General features: G+C 45.2%; 1 protein-coding gene across 2 annotated transcripts in view; it reads left to right on the top strand.

Annotated features, from left to right (window-relative positions):
* Positions 1-20412, top strand: part of LOC119966199 (mannosyl-oligosaccharide 1,2-alpha-mannosidase IA-like) — a 345095-nt gene that overhangs the window by 233191 nt on the left and 91492 nt on the right. For both annotated transcript variants that reach the window (XM_038797530.1, XM_038797540.1), the window contains exons 4-5: positions 12016-12096; positions 13021-13115. In XM_038797530.1, the coding sequence (XP_038653458.1) occupies positions 12016-12096; positions 13021-13115 (176 nt within the window). The remainder of the gene's footprint in view (positions 1-12015; positions 12097-13020; positions 13116-20412) is intronic.

Genomic DNA, 20412 nt, shown 5'->3' with positions numbered 1-20412 from the left:
AAATCTCATGTTTGGAAAATTGTAATCGAATTCTTTAAGGAGATAACAATATATTGATACGGGAAATGCAGTAAATGTGTATAGAGTTTTATAATCTTAGAAAGTATGAACAGTATGCACCAGGGACGATAATGGCATTGATCAAGCAAACTCCTGTGGCCTGGATGATCAGCTACTTGAATATTACAGATGAATATTCCATCATGTGCCTGATTTGATCCGTGTAAATGTGGCGAGGCTTTGAGGGATTTGGCGATGAGCCACTTGTGCTAGGTTCCTATCTTCTGTCCTGTTGTAGCCATTATGTAGGTATTGTTAACCAGCTCAGCTTCCAGGCAGTGATGAACTCCAATAGCTGCTGTGAATGGATCTGAACATTGTGGGATCATCAGCAAATAGCCCCAATCTTAACCTTTATCATAAAAGCAATCTTGGTCCTAGCTAAATTAGACTCTACTTCAGGTAGCTTGACCAGAAAAGCAACTTGGTCTGATGCACTAGGGGCTGGTTTAGCACACAGCTAAATTGCTGGCTTTGAAAGCAGACCAAGGCAGGCCAGCAGCACGGTTCAATTCCCGTACCAACCTCCCCGAACAGGCGCCAGAATGTGGTGACTAGGGGCTTTTCACAGTAACTTCATTTGAAGCCTACTTGTGACAATAAGCAAATTTCATTTCATTTCACAGGTCTTCAGTACTACAACTTCCTTTTGTGCCATAATGAATGCGTTATCCTGACGGTTACTGTGACCAGTGAACTTAATTGCTTTGTAATATAACGTGGAGTGAATTATGTTATTTATTGGTGACTGGCACTTTTTAAGCTAAAGATACAAGCAAGTGCATCAGCCTAATGTCTGTTTTTGAAAACTCACCATTATTCTTAGAATTCCACCTATACCAAAAAGGGCCGACATTCTAAATGGTGAACAGGGATTCACACTCCCTGACTCCGGGAATGCAGGCTTCGGTGGGTGCTATTCAGGTCAAACTATATTTTCAAGTTATCCCCCGGTATAACCCATACCTTCACCAAAGATTTTATCTACTTACCACTTAGTAGCATCGATGTCCTGGGTCCTGCATTGCTAAGTAAGTAATGTAGACTTTAGGAATAACCACTTTTTCAGGTTAAGTAAGTTATTTTATTATTATATTTTTTCTTTTAAAAGTTGCAAACACTTTCTTGACAGAAAGGTAAAAAGATCTTGCTTCTGGATCCTGCTGGTTGGTTGTAGGGACCTTCAGGCCCACCTTGACAATCAATCTTCTTTAAAGTCTAGTTTTCTTGAGATGTATTCGCTGGTTAGCTCTGTTGCTGTGTCTTGTCGATCCCATGTATTGAGCTATAAGAGCTAACTGCTAGCTATCTCTCAGCTAACTCTGACTCCTGTTTAAATTCTAGTCTTCCTTGGATGTATAGCTGTTTAAACTCGGCTGCTTGTCTTGTATGACTTTCCCATGACTGAGCTGTATTTGCTTCTCCTCTCTCTGAGTCCTCCTCCCCTCCCGTCCTGTTGCTGGTGCTGGTCTGCTTCTGCTCCCTGGGTTTATATTCTCTTTCTACCAATTATTAAGTTTTTAGAGCCTTATTGTAAATTAACTTATTTCACTTTGATTTTTTAAAAGTATCTTTGATGTAAACATTCTAATACAACTAAGTATTCATTTTGGGCATAACCTCACCTCTCAGATCAGATTACATTGTCCTTTGTGATGTTCAAAAAATACTTTGGTTTCAAGAGGTGTTACTTTTAATTTCTGTGATTTCGAATTGTTTAATTTTCCAATTGTCCCCAGCTCATAACTTTGCCTTTGATTTTGACTTTAAATTATGTTTCTTGTAGACAGGTTGTCTCCAATTTTCTTTTAATTGACTTGATGTTAGTAGAATTTTACACTTAGAATTGACACCAAATTCGACTGAGCATCATCCATCCTTTCCAGCTGTTTACTAAGAGAGTTAATTTCAGTGAAGGTGTGAAACCTTTGCTTTTAACTGTATGCTAAAATTTTACTTGGTTATGACTTGAAAGACCTGCCTGTTTTAAACATTCATCACTTAATTCAATTGAAACTCTCATCCATGCTTTTCCAGATACTTCCTAAGATAGTTACATTCAATGAAGGTGTGAGCCATTATTTTAGCTTATTACATGAATCCTGTGTGTTTGCTAAGCCTGCTTGTGAGAAAGAATCTGCATTTTATAATCCTGCTCTTTGCAGCTGCTTATTTACCTTTTGTGGGATCTTTCCCTGTATCCTCTCATGTTTCTCTCAGACCAGATATTGCCAGACTTCCATGTTTCAAATGACACATTTTTCTGTATTTTCAATTACAACACGGTTACAGGTGGTGATGTTCAAAGTGCTGCCTTCTTATTTATCAATCACGCCTATTGCTCGTATATGATAGAACTGCAGGGTTTTGCTTTGATGTACTAGATATTAATCATGTCATCAATTAGCACTTTTCATACCCTTCTGCTTTTGACGTTTAGCATGTAGCTTTCCCAGTGTAGCAGCTTGGAGTTAATTTTACGTATGCCTGGTACAGCAGATGCCCTTCTCCATTCAGCAATGAACCAAAATTTGTCTCCTGGTTTAATTGTGATCAAGAAGTGAGGGATGTGCTAAGCAATGAGGCGATACATTTTGGTGGTTGTGCAGTGTTGTTATTGACCATAATGCTTTGTGGATGTTCTGTTTTGAGTTGTTTTATCTGTTTTTATCCTGTCGCGCTAGCACAGTGATAATGCCACCCTACAAGGGAAGAGCAAACCACCTCCCTGACATTGAGTGATACACAGCTGGATTTAATGTTGTGGCAAAGATGAAGGCCCGGCCTTCTTAATCATGGGAGAGGCATTAGCCCCATATTAGTCTCCCAACAGTGGCAAAGCCTCCCCTGCTTGAGTGAGAGAGTGGAAGGGGCTGACACTGGATTCTCGGCCGGCAGCGGTAGGATGCTAGGAAGAAAAATGAGCCATTGACACTGCCCTTGAGCCCATCGCAAGTTGATAGTTCAGGGAATAAGTGGGGACCGGATGGTTTACCAGCAACCTCTTGGAGGGGTCTCTCATAGTCAGGCACTCTGTACCTGTTTGAGGGACCTAGAATTAAGAAGGTGAAATGAAAAAAATGAAAATTGCTTATCGTCACAGGTAGGCTTCAAATTAAGTTACTGTGAAAAGCCCCTAGTCGCCACATTCCGGTGCCTGTTTGGGGAGGCTGGTACGTGAATTGAAGCCGCGCCGCTGGCCTTCGTCTGCTTTACAAGCCAGCTATTTAGCGCACTGTGCTAAACCAGCCCCTGGATGGGGGTAGCACTGAAAGCCACCCACCTGTTCTTGTCTTTTGTGACGGATGCAGGGTTTTAGAAACATTGGATTATACATATTTGGCAATTTAAGGGTTAAAAGGCTAGGGTTAGTGTGTTTGACTGCGGTATTCATGCTTTTAAAAATAATCTTGTTTTGCAACACCAGAAAGCTTTTAGGAGTCAAAGGTGAAATTGACCAGAGTAGTGTGTTTTCAGTCTGGAGAGTTAATTTTTTCACAGCTTGATGAGGTTATATCATTGCTGGATGGAGCTACGATATTTGGATATTTTGAGAAAGCTTTTTTAGTTGTTTGTTGATCTGACTACTCTTTAGACCACAAGTAAGGTATTTTGCTCTCAAAGTCTAAAAAAATATAATAGGATTTAAAGCAGAACAGATATGTCTGAGGACAAGCAGAAAGCTGAAGCATACCGGTTGAAACAGCTTTTTGAAGACATCAGCCAAAGCAAAGTCTGCAGGGGTTCTAACAGGAGCCAAATGTGTTCTGGAGTATAAGTATTACTCAGTGCCTTTGGGATGGATTGAGAGCTGTATGTTTTTCTTCTTTAATTGGGAATAGCGATAGTCATTAAGGGTATGTATTGAGTAGTATTATTTAATGGGTCATTTTAAGCTATTTTCAGGTATGTTAAAGAGTTTAATGTTGTATTATTAATAAAGATTTTGTTTTAAATACCATATCCCTATTTCTTTGTGCAATCATCCTTTCCGCACAGTCTTATACCTTTTGATCTGCAGTCCCATGATGATCCTGGGTCTCTGATAGATGCACTACGCTAGCTGCCACTGCTCCCACTGACACTTATGCTAGTGAGCAGCTACAGGTCTCTGACCGGGTGAGATTTCCACCAAGGAAGTCAATTGCAGGGAAGGCCCAATGGTGGTTACTTAAGTGCCTGAAAGGCTCCTTAAGGCCTTTTTCACGCGGATTATCAGGAGCATTACGGGGTTTGTGTGGGCGCACGGGACCCCGAGGGTGAGAAGGGTGTTCCTGGAGCGGGATAGGGATTGGGGGGGGGGGGGGGGCTGCCGCTGCCCAACCTCTGTGGGTATTATTGGGCTGCCAACGCAGCAATGGTGCGTAAGTGGGTGATGGACGGGGAAGGGGCAGCATGGACGAGGATGGAGATGGCGTCCTGTGTGGGCACGAGCCTGGAGGCGCTGATAACGGTGCCGCTGCTGCTCCCTCCAACGAGGTATACCACGAGCCGGTGGTGGCGGCTACCCTCAAATTTGGGGGCAATGGAGACGGCACAGGGGGGAGGTGGGGGCCTCAATGGGGTCCCCGATATGGGGGAACCACCGGTTTGTCCCGGGGAGAATTGACGGCGGGTTCCTGAGTTGGCACGGGGCAGCTGTTAGGAAGTTGAGGGACCTGTTTGTAGACGGGAAGTTTGCGAGCCTGGGTGAGCTGGAAGGGAAGTTTGGGCTCTTCACCCCCCCCCCCCCCCCCCCCCCCCCGGAACACCCGGGAACACCTTTAGGTACATGCAGGTAAGGGCGTTTATCAGGCAGCAGGTGGCGGAGTTCCCTCTGTTGCCGCCGCTTGGGGTCCAGGACAGGGTGCTCACGGGGGTGTGGGTTGGAGAAGGGAGGATCGCGGCAACGTACCAAGTGATGCAGGAGGTCGACGAGGCCTCGGTGGAGGAGCTGAAGGGTAAATGGGAGGAGGAGCTGGGTGAGGAGATTGAGGAGGGGACGTGAGCGGACGCCCTAGGAAGGGTGAACTCCTCTTTTTGTGCGAGGCTTAGCCTCATACAGTTTAAGGTGCTGCATAGGGCTCACATGACCGGGACAAGGATGAGCCGGTTCTTTGGGAGCGAGGACAGGTGTATTAGGTGCTCAGGGAGCCCAGCAAACCCTGCCCTTATGTTCTGGGCATGCCCAGCGCTGGGGGAATTTTGGAAGGGCGTAGCAAGGACAGTGTTGAGGGTGGTAGGATCCAGGGTCAAACCGGACTGGGGGCTCGCAATATTTGGGGTTGCAGAGGAGCCGGGAGTGCAGGAGGTGAAAGAGGCCGGCATTCTGGCCTTTGCGTCCCTAGTATCCCGGCGGAGGATTCTTCTTCAGTGGAAGGATGCGAGGCCCCCAAGCGTGGAGGCCTGGATCAACGATATGGCAGGGTTTTTTAAATTGGAGAGGGTGAAATTTGCCCTAAGGGGATCAGTGCAGGGGTTCTTCAGGAGGTGGCAGCCTTTCCTAGATTTCCTGGCAGAACGGTAGAAAAAGGCCAGCAGCAGCAGCAACCTGGGGGGGGGGGGGTTCTTTCTTTTCCTAGTATTTTTTGTTATTGATATTTTGTGAAAATTTGAATAACATTTTTTTAAAAAGTGCCTTTCAAATGAAAATCGCTTATTGTCACAAGTAGGCTTCAAATGAAGTTACTGTGAAAAGCCCCTAGTTGCCACATTCCAGCGCCTGTTCGGGGAGGCTGGTACGGGAATTGAACCATGCTGCTGGCCTGCTTTCAAAGCCAGCGATTTAGCTTTGTGCTAAACCAGCCCCAATTCCACTGGGCCTCCCTCGTGAAATTGATAGGGGCTCCCTGCCAGTTATCTGACCAGTGGGCAAGACCCCCAGCGAGCCAATAGAATTCTGACTGCCGTTGTCAAATCTCTCCTCATCAGCTTCTGTGGGAGGTCTGACCAGAAGTTTAACTGAGCGAGTCATATCAACACTTGACTATAAGTCCACAGCAGAATCTGGGTATTTTGTGATGAGTGGGTCATGTCCTGACTCATGAGATACCTCTCCACCAAAGATGGATACTCGTTATTTTCCTAACTTTGGGTAGCTGCAACAGCACTCAAGCTGATGATGACCATCATCCACGACCGAAGTTTGTTCAATCTCCAACAATTCAAGACTTTATCAACTACAATTGCGCTGGGCTGCTGTATTTGTCATGTATAGAATGCATGCATAAACTATTTTCTTGAACAGAAGACCCAATCCCTATGACTTACTCTCAAGAAGGACAAGAGCAGCAGTATTATTCGGGCACCATTACCTCCAAGGCCCCCTCAGTCACGAGCCAACCGCATATAATCACATTTTTCCTTCATTGTCCTTATGCCAATATCATGGAATTCCCTACCTGACATCACGTGGGCACCATCACCACACGGATTGCAGCAGTTGAAGGTGACTTACCATCATCGTCTCAGGGCACGTTATGGGGAACAATAAATGTAGATATGTAGTGTCGCAGGCAACTGAGTTTACAAATAACAAAAATTATTTTAAAATGTGATGAGTCCAGTTCAAAACATTTTGCATTTGCCAGTTTGAAAGGCAAGTGACTGATTGTACTCTTGCAGTCTTCCTTTATAGCTGTCCCCTAAGAATCACAAAATGTCTCACTCCAGGCCATAGCCAATTTAGCTCTCCACTCAGGGGTGACAGGTCCTGTCAAAACGGTCACACAGTGGTTAGCACTATTGCTTCACAGCACCAGGGCCCCAGCTTGGGTCATTGTGCGGAGTCTGCACGTTCTCCCTGTGTTTGCGTGGGTTTCCTCTGGTTTCCATCCGCAAGTCCCGAAAGTCGTGCTTTTTTTTTCCCCCGGGATCCCCTGTAAATATTAACACACTCCCCGGGGACCCCCTGTAAATACTGACACACTCCCCAGGGACCCCGCTGTAAATACTGACATACTCCCCGGGGACTCCCTGTAAATACTTACACACTCACCGGGAACCCCCTGTAAATACTGACACACACCCCGGAGACCCCCTGTAAATACTGACACACTCCCCGGGGACCCCCTGTAAATACTGACACACTCCCCGGGACCCCCTGTAAATACTGACACTCCCTGGGTACCCGCCTCCTGCACGCCTAAAATTTTCCAGTTTTTGTTCTCTGTCCTTTCCAAATTTCTGTTTCAAATTTGGAGTAATCTTATTGGTGAATTGGTTGGATGTTATGATTTGACCTTCAGTTAGTGTGAGACGCGTCACCCCCATGGGGAGGATCAATTTAAAGTTCATGATCCTTTGCGTTAGGCCAAGGGATGGACGGAAAGGAGTCATCCCTGAGGATCCGGGATCTCAGTGAATCCGGGATCCTCTCCAGGCCTTGGTACTAACTCCCCTGCTGATGGGTTCTCCCAGCTGCTCCCAGTCAAATTCCGGATTCTCCTTTGATTCCTGAACACTGCTCCTGAACCTCACCGCACCACGACTGCTGCATCCCTGTCCCGGGTACCAATCCTGCTCCTGACCTCCCCAGCCCTGCTTCCCAATCCAGGACTCTTTCCAATCCCCGCTCCCATAGCTCTGTTCCCCGGTCCCTGTTCCCCGATCCCTGATCCCTGTTCCCCGATCCCAATCCCTGTCTCTGTCTCCGATCCCGTTCCCTGATCCTGATCCCTGATCCCTGCCCCCGATCCCTGCCCCCAATCCCTGTCCCCAATCCCTGTTCCTGGTACAATCCTCATCCCAATCCCTGCTTCCCAATCCCTCTCTTTGCTAGGATCTCTGCTCCCGATCCCTTTCATTCCCTGCTCCTCAATCTTTATCCCAGTCACAATCCTGCTCCCGATGCTCCAGTGCCTGCTCCTCAATCCCTATCGCTGCCACAATCCCTGCTCCTGGTCCAATATCCCTCCTTCTGACCCTTTTCCTTGTGTTTGCAACGATCCCTGCTCCCGATGATCCACACCCTGCTTCCCAATCCCTGATCCTGGTCCAATCCCTCCTTCTGACCCTCTTCCTTGTGCCTGCTACAATCCCTGCTCCCAATGCTCCACACCCTGCTTCCCAATCCCTGTCCCTGCTCCTGATCCTGGTCCAATCCCTCCTTCTGACCCTCTTCCCTGTCCCTGCTACAATCCCTGCTCCTGATCCTGGTCCAATCCCTCCTTCTGACCCTCTTCCTTGTGCCATGCTGCAATCCCTGCCTCCGATGCTTCGGACGCTGCTTCCCAATCCCTGTCTCTGCTACAATCCCTGCTCCCGATGCTCCAGCCTCTCCTCCCCAATCCCTGCCATGCTACAATCCCCGTTCCCGATGCTCCAGCCCCTCCTTCCCAATCCCTGTCCGAAAGTCGTGCTTTTTAGGAGAATTGGACATTCTGAATTCTCCCTCAGTGTTTTTCCACAGTAACTTCATTACAACGTTAATGTAAGCCTACTTGTGACACTAATCAAGATTTTTTTTTTAGTTCTTTGCATGTCCAGAAACAGCAGCTGAACGTGTGGTTTTCTTTTTTTGATCTGTTGTATCGATTTGCAATCACCTTAATTGTTTTTGCTTGTTCTGCAACTCCAACAGGTTACAGAATCAGATCAGGTTAAATCTGCAGTTATTTTTTATGTTGGTAACTTTGATTGGCATAAATGGTTTTCTATGTAAATCGCTGCCAGCAGTTATTCAGTCATTCTAATAGTTTAGCTCATTGACAATTTCATGAAGTCGGATATTTTTCTGAAGGTGTCTCTCCAGTATGTCTGGTTGTGTGGACAGAGTGCTCGGTGTCAAGGCAGTGTCCTCCCACCCCTCTATACCCTCTGATTACTGGTGAGTTGTCCTTGAATAATTAATAGACATCTTTCCATCTGTGAAAGATGATGGAATTTCAGCATCAGAACTTTGGTGAGGTCAGATGAGATCATCTGCACTTTTGATGGGTGGGCAAGCCAATTCTGGAAAGGCAAGGCCACAAGTAGAACATAGAACATAGAACGATACAGCGCATTACAGGCCCTTCGGCTCTCGATGTTGCACCGACATGGAAAAAAAAACTAAAGGCCATCTAACCTACACTATGCCCTTATCATCCATATGCTTATCCAATAAACTCCAATAAATCCAGTGCTTTTGATAAAGTTGGCCCTTGGTGATGCAAGATGATCTTTGCTGATGTCTTGCTTGCAGGGCAAGCAGATGCTTCGGAGCTTCTGAAACCATGTATTGTCATGGTAGCAAATTCCTGAGCTAGATTTTTCCACTTGTGATTGATGTTTTCCATATCCTTGCATCGGACCGTTGGACATCCTTTTGGTCTCTTGGCATTGTCTACCTCCATGTATAGAATCTCATTGGGGGTACGGCCACCTTCCATTCAGTGCACACTGCTGTGATAGTGAAGCCACCTTTGCTTGATTAAAGCTAGCATGCATGTCATGTTTGCCTTAGAAAGGACTGCTTTGTTGGTGCCTTTGTCTTCTGTTGTGATGCTGAGAATGTGTTCTCTGCTACCATGGATCTACAATGAAAGACAACCTACCACTTGAGCTCCGAAGCCACCACTGACTTTAGCTGACTAACCAAATGGAGAAACAACAAACTGACCTGCAGGACCAAGATGCTACCTACAAGGCCTGTATCCTCAACACACTGCTGTAGGCAGCGAAGCTGAACAACTTGCATCCATCAGGGGGAAAAAGGCTCCACTTCCTTAATAAAAACAGAAAATGCTGGGAAAACTATTTTGAAGAAGTCATATGGATTCAATGTTAACTCTGTTTCTCGTTGCACAAACTTTGCAAAACCTACGTTTTCCAGCATTTTATTTCAGATTTCCACATTCCACAATATTTTGCTTTCATTTCAGTGACTTCCATCTTTGGTGTCTGCAACATATCCTTGCATGATGTAGGTTGAAATCCTGTATGCTTTCACTCACATTGTGCATTTCAAAATGTAGCTGTTGCACAGTAATTGCTGTTTTAATTTTTCAACATTGCTCTTCCATTTTTGCAAAGAAATGGTCTAATTTATTGCTGAATTTACTCTGTCATTTATGTGGTTCAAGGGGCTGTTAAAGTAGATGAAGAGGATTATTGCAGGTGCTTTCAGATTGACAATTCAAACATCTAGTAATTTATTGTATCCCAGTAAACCTTACTTATGAATGTGCATGGAATATATGATATGTTTGAGGGGAAAAAAGCCGGTGACCAGAAAACATCAACTTATTTAACCGAATGTTTGTAAACTAATAGGCATTCAGTTCCTACGTTAACAGGAGTAGAAATGGGCTTCTACAATTTGGTCCAATTTCAGGGTAAATGACCAACTCTAAAATATATAAATGATGGGCCTAATAACTGTTTAAATTGTCTCTCAGAATTGCTATGGCACAAAAGGATGCTATTTGGCTCTGAAGGAACAATTTACCTATTGCCATGCCTCCACCTTCTGCAAAGCCTTGCTCATTCTTCCTTGTCAAATTTCTCTTGATCGTCTTAGTTGAATCTGCCTCAACCACACTCTTGGACATGTAGTACTCATCACTCATCTCTGGCGAGGGCCCCTCAGTGATCCTGAGCCATTTGTGGGTGCATTTCTAGCAGCAGCTGCTACCGCCTCTGGTTATGCTTGCAGATTAAGGCAGTGGCTGCTGACCTCTGATTTACTGGCAGCTCTCGGTGAGTAGAATAACTGAAATTGGGCAGCATTGAGTGTGATAAGACCACATTTTAAAGAATTTTTAAAAAGAACTATTCCTGTGGATCCAGAAGGAGTAGAGTCTAGTTGCTGCCATCCTGCACATTCCCCTCCAACTTCATGGCAGATGGCTTAAAAACTTTTTTGCCTTAATTTGTAACTGCCTCTGGGGCCCCAGTGCTAGCAGTTCATAAAAATGTCAATTTTCGACTGACGTGCAGTGTGCTATCTCATTGATTCCTACCAATTTTTACAAATGCACCATAGAAAGCATCCGATCTGGCTGCATCATAGCTTGGTATGGCAACTGCTCGTCCCAAGACAGTAATAAATTAGAGGCGTGAAACCAGCCCAGTCCATCACGCGAACCCACCTTCCATCCATTGACTCTGTCTACACCTCCCGCTCGCTGTTTTGGGAAAGCGGGCAGCATAATCAAAGACCCTTCCCACCTGGGTTATTGCCTCTTCCATCGGGCAGAAGATGCAAAAATCTGAGAACACGCACAGATTCAAAAACCACTTCTTTCCCCCCTGTCATCAGACTCCTGAATGACCCTCTTATGACTGTACTGATCTCTCTGTGCATCTTCTCTATTGTTGTCGCACTGTACTCAGTATGCCTCACCTGATATCTGTGTCTATTTACACTGTGTATTTATCATATGTCCTATTTTTTTTCCATGCATGGAACAATCTGCTTGGACTGTACGCAGAAGAATACTTTTCACTGTACCTCGGTACGCGTGACAATTACAGTACCCAATTTTTTTCCAATCAAGGGGCAATCTAACGTGGCCAATCCACCTACCCTGCATATTTTTTGGATTGTGGGGATGAGACCCACGCAGACACTGAGAATGTGCAAACGCTACACGGACAGTGACCTGGGGCCGGATTCGAACTCGTGGTACACGTGACAAATCTAAATCTATCTGCAAATCTCCATCCCATATATTGTATCAGAGGGCAAACCTGGTTATAAATAATACTTGATGCTTTGTCATTCACTATAAAATGTCATCTTTTTGTGACTTAGTTGTTGAAGTTATTAGCGAAATTAAATTACAAGCAAATTACTGCAGATGCTGGAATCTGAAACAAAGAGAAAATGCTGGAGAATCTCAGCAGGTCTGACAACATCTAGAGAGAGAGAGAACGGAGCTAACTTTGAGCCTGGGTGACTCTTTGTCATCCAGATAGGGTATGTAGGTTGAATTTGTGATCTGCTGTAAACGTTATAATGCTATAAACGTAGTCCTTTTTTTTCACTTTTAGAATGGGGAAGTGTCTGTCTTTGAAGTGACCATCCGTTTTGTTGGTGGGCTGCTGTCAGCATATTACTTGACTGGTGATGAGGTGAGGCACAGCATGTTTACTTGGCTCTGCATGCAGTTTCTTCAGAGGATTTAATCAGTGATTGAAATATTAGAAAATAAAATTTTGTTGTTGAACTCTGTTCTCAAATGATTACATTAACAATATTTAATGTAGAATTATGTGAGAACAAAATGTGAAAATTATGAAATTGGCACAAGTTAATGGTTTAGCCTGTTAGCGACAGGGTAACAACCCAGTAATACTGGTCAGGAACCAGTTAATTACATCTGTCATCTGCTTAGAAATATATAACATTACTGAGTGAAATAAGAACATTCGGCCCAAAAAGTTCATGTCACGGTTTATCCTCAAATAATTCTAATCATATGCGCTTTCTTTCCATATCCTTTCATCTTTTTAAAATTCACCTATCAATCTCAAATAGTTTCTGCCTCAACCACTAATCATGGAAGTGAATTAAACAACCCCTCAACTCTGAAGAACTACCTCTTGCTCTCTTTTAAATTTCTTGCATTTCATCTTGAAGTTATGGCCATTTTTCTAGACTCTTCTATTACTAGATTATTTGGGGAATTACTCTTCTGTGGCAACAGTTTACACCTTTAGTTGCACATTTCTATCACTAAATGAAGATCCAGAGGCTGCAACCCCTGTACCTTTACCCACAGCATCACTAATGTACTTGGAAGAAAACCTCTTCTTGCCTTTACTTCCCATAGGCAAAGCTTTGAAAGAACAACTAGCATAGGTAACGATGTTGTTCTCTGTCCAGAAATGAAGAGGAGGGCCTATTGTCTATGGATTGCGATTGTGCAACAAAATATTTGAGTGAGCCAGTCAGTATAATCTTTCGAATAATGCTCTTCAAATTGACAACAAGGTGAATTAGGTGTTTTTTTTTTGGTTATTGAAGTCTCAATTATTGTTTTGTCTCTGTTGCAGTTATTCAAGGTGAAAGCAATTGAATTGGGAGAGAAACTGCTACCGGCATTTAACACCCCCACAGGTATCCCCTGGGCCTTGATAAACCTCCGTAGGTAAGATGTCCTAATTGAAGCATAATACATTCAAAGTGAATTGCATTAGAATGATACATAACACCATTACATCATCCTCAGAAACCATCTGACCCCTTTTTCTTCCAATAACTAAAACAAAAAGGAGCTTTTAATGTGGATGATTGATGGTTCCACATTACTTGCTACTATGCAAGCAATAGGAATTAGAGGGCATATTGCACCGCATTCCAACTTGCCATTCCTGCGCAACTCTTTCCTTCTATTTCCCTCTGGACCATGATCCCACTACTGACTCTCAAATAATTTTGTCCCAGAACATCACTGATGACCTCTAGAGATCTTCCTCCCCGACAACCTCCACACTCATAAACTCCACCCCACATAGCCCATTTCCTCCTATTCCCCAAGGACCACCAATAGAACTGCCGCATTAGACAGATTGTTTTAACCTTTCTAAACTCCTGAAACGATGTTTTAAAACTTAATTTTATCTCCCCTTGGCCACCCCATCCCACATATCTGCAACTCATCTGATAACCACCACTTTAATTTCATGGGCATCCATTTTCTCACCACCTCTATTACCTGCTAGGGCAGCCTGCGAGTTTTCCAGTTCTTCCTTGAACAATGACCCAAGCAGTCTCCATTTACTATCATCCTTTTCTCCCTTGCTGAACAATGTTGTCCATAACTCCACTCACTTTCTCCAAAAAGAGCAAAAAGTGGTCATGCAGTTCCTCGAGCCCAATCTGCCATTTAATAGGCTCATGGCTATTTCACCACACTTTCCCACTCAGCTCCTTAGTACCCAAAAATCTATTATCTCATTCTTGAATATATTCGTAGACTACATTCTTAGCCCTGTGGAGTAGTGAATTGCAAAGATTCACAATCCTCTGAGTGAAGCAATCTCTCTTCATCCCAGTTCTAATGACTGACCCTTTCTCCTGAGACCAAGACCCCTAGTTCTAAACTCTGCAAACAGAGGAAACAGCCTTTCAGCTTCCACCCTGTCATACCCTCAAAGAATTCATACATATCAATGAGATCACCTCTCACCTTCCTAAACTCCTGAAACGATGTGTCCTTTCCACTCAAACTCTTCTCATAAGAGTCCTCTCTTCCTATAAATCGATCTGGTAAACCTTTGTTACATGCCTTATTAAAACAAGTATATCCTTTGTCAGATAAGGAGACCAAAAGTGTTTGCAGTGCTCTAGTTGGCGTCTCACCAAAGCCCTGTGTAGTTGCAGAAAGACTGCCTTATTCTTAACCTTTATTGTAAGGAGGTTGAAGTTTTAAAAAAAAAATAATTCTTGGGATTTGATCAACGCTGGCAAGACAAGTATATATTGCTTATGCTTGCTTTAACTGCTCCAGTCCATGTGGTGTAGTTAACATCCATAAAGCCACTAGGGGGAGAATTACCAGATTTTGATCCAGCAGCAGCAAAGGAATGACTTTATAGTTCTAAGTCAGAGTGATATGGAACGTGGTGGGCAACTTGCTGGTGGCGTTCCAAAGTGTCTGCTGTGTTTATCCTTCTAGGTAGTAGAGATTGTGGATTTGGTAGGTGCTGTCAAAGTAGCCTTGGTGAGATGTTGCGGTGCATCTTGTAGTTGGTACACACTGCTGACACGATGGAGTGAGTGAACATTTAAAAAGGTTGATGGGGTGCCAATCAAGTGGGCTGGCCTTGTATTTGATTGAGTATTCTGGGAGCCACACTTATGTCCTGACTTGTGTCTTGTAGATGGGCAGGCTTTGGGGAGTTGGGGGTGACTTGCTCACCGCAGAATTCCCAGCCTCTGACCTTCCCTTGCAGTCACAGCATTTATATGGCTGGTGCAGTTCAGTTTCTGACCAATGGTGATCTTTAGTAATTCAGTGATTGTAGTGTTGTTGATCATATGAATTAGGAGTAGACCATTTGACCCTTCGAGCCTGCTCCACCATTCAATAAGATCATGTCTGATCTGATTGTAGTATCAACTCTACTTTCTTGTCCAAACTGTGTCTCCCTTTGTCTATGCAGCTTTGAGTAAATTTCGTGACCCAGTCCCCATTTTTTTCCCTAAGGAATAGAGTTTTGCAGACAAATGACCATCAGAGAAAAAAAGTTCTGATGATCTACTGAAGAGGGAGATCTCTTATCTTTATACTGCCCTCTAGTTCTGGTCTCCCCACAAGTTGAAACATCTTCCTGGTATCCAGTCCCCTCAGGATCTTCTATGTTTTAATAAAATCATGCCGCATCCTTATCAACTCAAATGGGTTCAACCATTCTTCATCAGAAAAGCCATTCACCCCAGTAACCTTCTCCTGACTGCTTCTAATTCAATTATATCTTTTTTCAAATAAAGAGACTAAAACTGTACTCAGTACTTTAGCCGTGGTCTCACCAAGGCCCTGTACAGCTGCAGTAAAATCTCCCCTATTCCACTCCTGTTGCACCAACTGCCGACATTCCATTTGCCTTCCTAACCACTTGCTTTACCTGCACTAATATCTTGGGCTGGATTCTCTGTTGCCTTATGCCGAAATCGCATTTGGCGATTAGCCGGAGAATCCCTTTTGACGGCAAAATCGGGGGCAGCACCCCCTCCAAAATGGCATCATCACTGAGTATGCCGCACGCCATTGGGTCGGCCTCAGGACGTCACCTGAAGGCCTTCCCCGATGCTCCGTCCCCGATGGGCCGACTTCGGATCACTTGGATCACTTGTGGCCTGAGGTTTCATCAACCTTGCATGGCAGCTGCAGACTGTGTCCAGCGCCGCCACAGTCCCGGGGGTGGCTGGCTGATTGGCGTTGTTCCGCTGGCCGAGGGGGGCTTCGCCGCGGTCTGTGGGGGGGTGAGACTGATCGAGGGTGGTCCGGGGGTGGCGAAGGGGGGGTTACAGTGGGGCACTATCTGGCAGGCCGGGTTCGCATGCGGCCGGCGCCTGGTTGTAAGCCGTGAGCTCTGCAGGTTGCCTGCATGTGAGGCCATGGACCCGGCAATTCTCCGTCCGTATCTGCAGGTAAAGCCGGGGGCTTTATGTGGTGCAATTCCACCCCCGCCCCCACCGGGTGGAGCACCGCCGCCTTTTTTGGTTTTAAGACTAAACACATGTTCCGGACATAGTGTCAAAATCGGAGAATCCACCCCCCTAATGTATGTTCCTTGCATTAGGACACCCAAATCTCTCTCTCTCTCTCTCTCTCGCTCTCTCTCTCTCTCTCTCTCTTTCTCTCCCCCCCCCCCCCCCCCCCCCCCCCCCCCCCCCCTCAGACTTTGCTTTTTAGCCTTCAACCACCCGTGGAGTAACCACATTCTCATTATTTGCATACATAATTTATTGTTCACCAGCCTCTTAAGTGGTATATTATCAAATGTTTTTTTCTAACTCTATCAAAACCATGTTTCTTTTGTCTATTCTCAATTCTTCAAGGAATAAGGTTGGTGAAGCACAACCTGCTGTTTAGAAATCTGTGCTGTCTGGCCCTGTTAACTCCTGTTTCTCCAAGTTCCTTCTAATTTTATCACTCTTTTAGATCAGTACTTTACCATTAACTGAAATAAGACTGACTAGTGATTCTACAGTGTGCAGCTCCATTTAAGTATAAAGCACTCCATGTTAGCCTACAATGGGATCTGAACAACATTTGTGCTTGAGCTGACAAATGGCAAGTAACATTTGTGCTGCAAGTGCTGGACAATGACCAGCTCCAATAGGCAGCGGCCATGCCACCTCCATTTGAAGCATCCCATTGCCAATTCCCTCATCACCGTCCTGGAAATGTGGTCATTTACCAAAAGTTTGACTGGACTAGCTGTATCTCCATCGTGCTGGAAGTGCAGTTTTGAGCCCGAGTACTCTGCAGCAAGTAGTTCATTTTCTTGCCATTCAAGGGCTATTTGTTATCAACATGGCTGAAGGCAGGAGTCTATTGGTTAACTTAGCACTTACCTGGATGAATGTGGCTACCACAATATTCTTGAAGCTTGATACCATTCTTGAGCATCAGTTTGCTTGATCTATGTTTTTGCCACTGAATTGATACCCGTCATCTCCTTCATCACCAGCACACTGTGGCTGCAGTAAGTACAATAAAAGATGCACAATTTACCAAGCTTACTTAATAGTGCCCCCAACCTTGCAATTTCGACCGCTGAGAGGAATCGTAGCAACAGGATTATGGAAACACTATTATCAAATACTCCTTCGAGTCATACAACATTTGCCTTTGGACATATGCAACTGAGTCAAAATCTTGGAATAAACCACTTAATATCATTATAAAGACACCGTCATCTCAAGGACTGCAGCATTTCTTGAAGTAGAAGCAAAATCTAAAATAAAAACCAGTGCTGGAAAAACTTGGCAGGTCTCTCAGCATCTGTAGAGAGGAGCAGAATTAACGTTTCAAGTTGAATACAACTTCTAATGTTTCTCTCTCCACAGATGCTGCCAGACCTCATGAGTTTTTCCAGCATATTGTTTTTACTTCAGCATTTCTTCAAGGTCTCTCATTTTCTCAGGCAACCGGAGGTGGAAAATATACACAACGTTGCTACACTATTTGTGTCTCAAGAATAAATAATCAAAATCTGTAAAACTGCTTTATGTAGATTTGCCTGCCTACACAAAATATTGCTGTTTGGACTTGGCAATTGTGCATGACTGAGCATTCCTTAATAACATTGGAACAGGAGTAAGCTTTTTGGCCCCTCAAGCCTGTTCTGCCATTCAGTGAGATCATGGCTGATCTGTGACCTAACTCCATTAATCTGGCTTTGCATGTATCTCGTACCTTTGGATAACAACACAATGTAATCTCAGTTTTAAGTTGAATAATCGGATCAATTGCTATTTTGCTAAAGAGTGCTCCAGATTTCTACTGCAATTTACGTTAGTGTTTTCTAATTGTGCTGAGGGGCTTGGGTTAAATGATTTATTTACCTCCTTGCCCTGTCGCTCGAACTGCCTATCCATCTGCTTGCCAGATTATTCCAGCTCCTGTGCCATCATCAGCACTAATGGGTCTGGCAGCTATCATCCCTCCTTCAGGTTCTTTTTGAAGGGCTACTGTTACCCTCCTTGTCTTTCTTCGCATTGGGCTTCTTCGTGACTTTTCAACATGCCTCTTGTTGGGTGAAAGTTCTTCAAATCAACTAACGGGGTTTGGACACACAAAATCCCCTGAAACGTTGGGTAAATGGGATCAAAGACCAGCACCCTGCCGGGGGCCCCTATTGTGCGTCCTGTTCGTGCATGACGTCACCAGATGTTTGGCTCTAATATATCACATTTTTAAAGCTTTAGTTTTATGTTTCCTCTTATCTCTTTAGTTGTCCATAGTGCTTCTTTTGTGGCAAGTAGAATTCTGGCCCCTGAGGGATATAGACTGGTTCTGATATGACAGGTTTGTTTTTAAACTAACCCTATTGATTTTTCTTTTTACCCATTAACAAATTTTCCCTGTTTGCTGTGAACGGTCTGTCTCATTTTGCTGAAACCATAGAATCCCTACAGTTCAGACGGAGGCCATTCAGCCCATCGAATCAACACCAAAACACTATACCCGTAACCCCATAACTTAACCTGCACATCCCTGGATACTAGGGGACAATTTCCCATGGCCGATCCACCTAACCTACACGTCTTTGTATAGTGGGAGGAAACTGAGCAATCTGAGGAAACCCACACAGCAGACACTGGGAGAATGTTCAAACTCCACACAGGCAGTCACCCAAGGCAGGAATTGAACCCAGGTCCCTGTCACTGTGAGGCAATAGTGACAACCACTGTGCCATCATGCTGTCCTTGTTAGCGGAGGCCATATGGCCCTTCTGAACTGACCCGGGGACTTGCGATCCTGGAAGGGACCCCAGTGGTACTGGTGAATGTGTACACCCCAAACTGGGATGACGCCGAATTCATCAAAAAGGCAATGGCAGAGATCCCTGACCTTCACTCCCACCAACTGATCATGGGGGAAGACTTTAATTGTGTCATAGACCCAAAGGCAGGTGGGTCTAGCCCAAAATCAGGAATGGCTAAGGAACTGACCGTCTTCATGGAGCAGGTGAGAGGGTGGACCCATGGAGTTTTCCTTCTCCCACGTCCACAAGACCTATTCCCGAATAGCCACCTTTGTTGTGGGGAAATCGGTGCTTCCATGGGTAGTAGGTGCAATACTCTGCAATAGTTATGTCGGACCACCCAATCTCATTACTTTCATTGATTTGAGTATGGCGACAAGTCGGGCCCAGTATGCCTAATGGAGGCTGGACGCGGCCCTCCTCACTGACCAGGCTTTTTGTGAAAGGATGACATCAACCATCGACGATACATGAGCTGCAACTGAAATGGGGAGGTGTCTCTCTCCACATTCTGGGAGGCACTGAAGGCAGTGATCGGGGGGAGATAATAGCATACAGGGCTCATAGGAACAGGGGAGAGAAGGCAGCCAGACAGTGGTTTATTGACTTCAACTGGATTGGCGGTGCTCCATGGCCCCCAAACATGCAGCTGCTATTGGAGAGGAAAAGATCTTAAATGGAATTTGACCTGCTCTCCACTGGGAAAGCAGTGAGCCAGCTCTGCTGGACATGGGGACCTTTTACGAGTATGGGGACAAGGCCAGCTGCCTGCTGGCCCACTAGTTGAGGAAACAGGTGACGGCACACAAGAGACAGGTGGTCACAGCCCCAGAGGAGATCAATGGAGCCATTGCAACCTTCTACCAGGTACTCAATGGAGGACTACACATCCAACGAAGGGGTCTCAAAGATGAAGCAGCTTCTGAAGGGCTGGTCATTCCAGTTGTGGGGGAGGAAAAGGGATAGGGACTGGAAGCACCGTTGGGTCTAGAGGAGATCATGGAGTTCATCAACTCCATGCAATCCGGGAAGACCTGATTGGTTCCCAGTGAACTTGTACAAATGGTTCGCAGCAGCACTGGCCCCACACCTGCTGCAGGAGATGTTCAACGACTTGCTTTCGAGGGGGCTGTGCAGTCCACATTGGCACAGGCCTCGATTTCACTGATCCCGAAGAAAGACAAAGACCTGGCGGAGTGTGGGTCAATCAGACCCGTCTCACTCCGGAACACTGACACAAAAGTCCTAGCGAACGTTCTGGCAAGTTGACTGGAGAGTTGCTTGCCAGAAGTGATTGTGGCAGATCAGACCTTGTTTGTCAAGGGCAGACAGTTGACAGCAAACATCAGACGCCTGCTGAACGTGGCCATGTCCTCACCCAGCGAGGTGACACCAGAGGTGATCATCTCCCTGGACACAGAGAAGACCTTAGACTAGGTGGCGTTG

Source organism: Scyliorhinus canicula, chromosome 1, assembly GCF_902713615.1.
Source record: "Scyliorhinus canicula chromosome 1, sScyCan1.1, whole genome shotgun sequence".
NCBI lineage: Eukaryota > Metazoa > Chordata > Chondrichthyes > Carcharhiniformes > Scyliorhinidae > Scyliorhinus > Scyliorhinus canicula.
The sequence above is the reverse complement of the archived record's forward strand: the minus strand, read 5'-3'. Positions and strand labels throughout refer to the sequence as shown.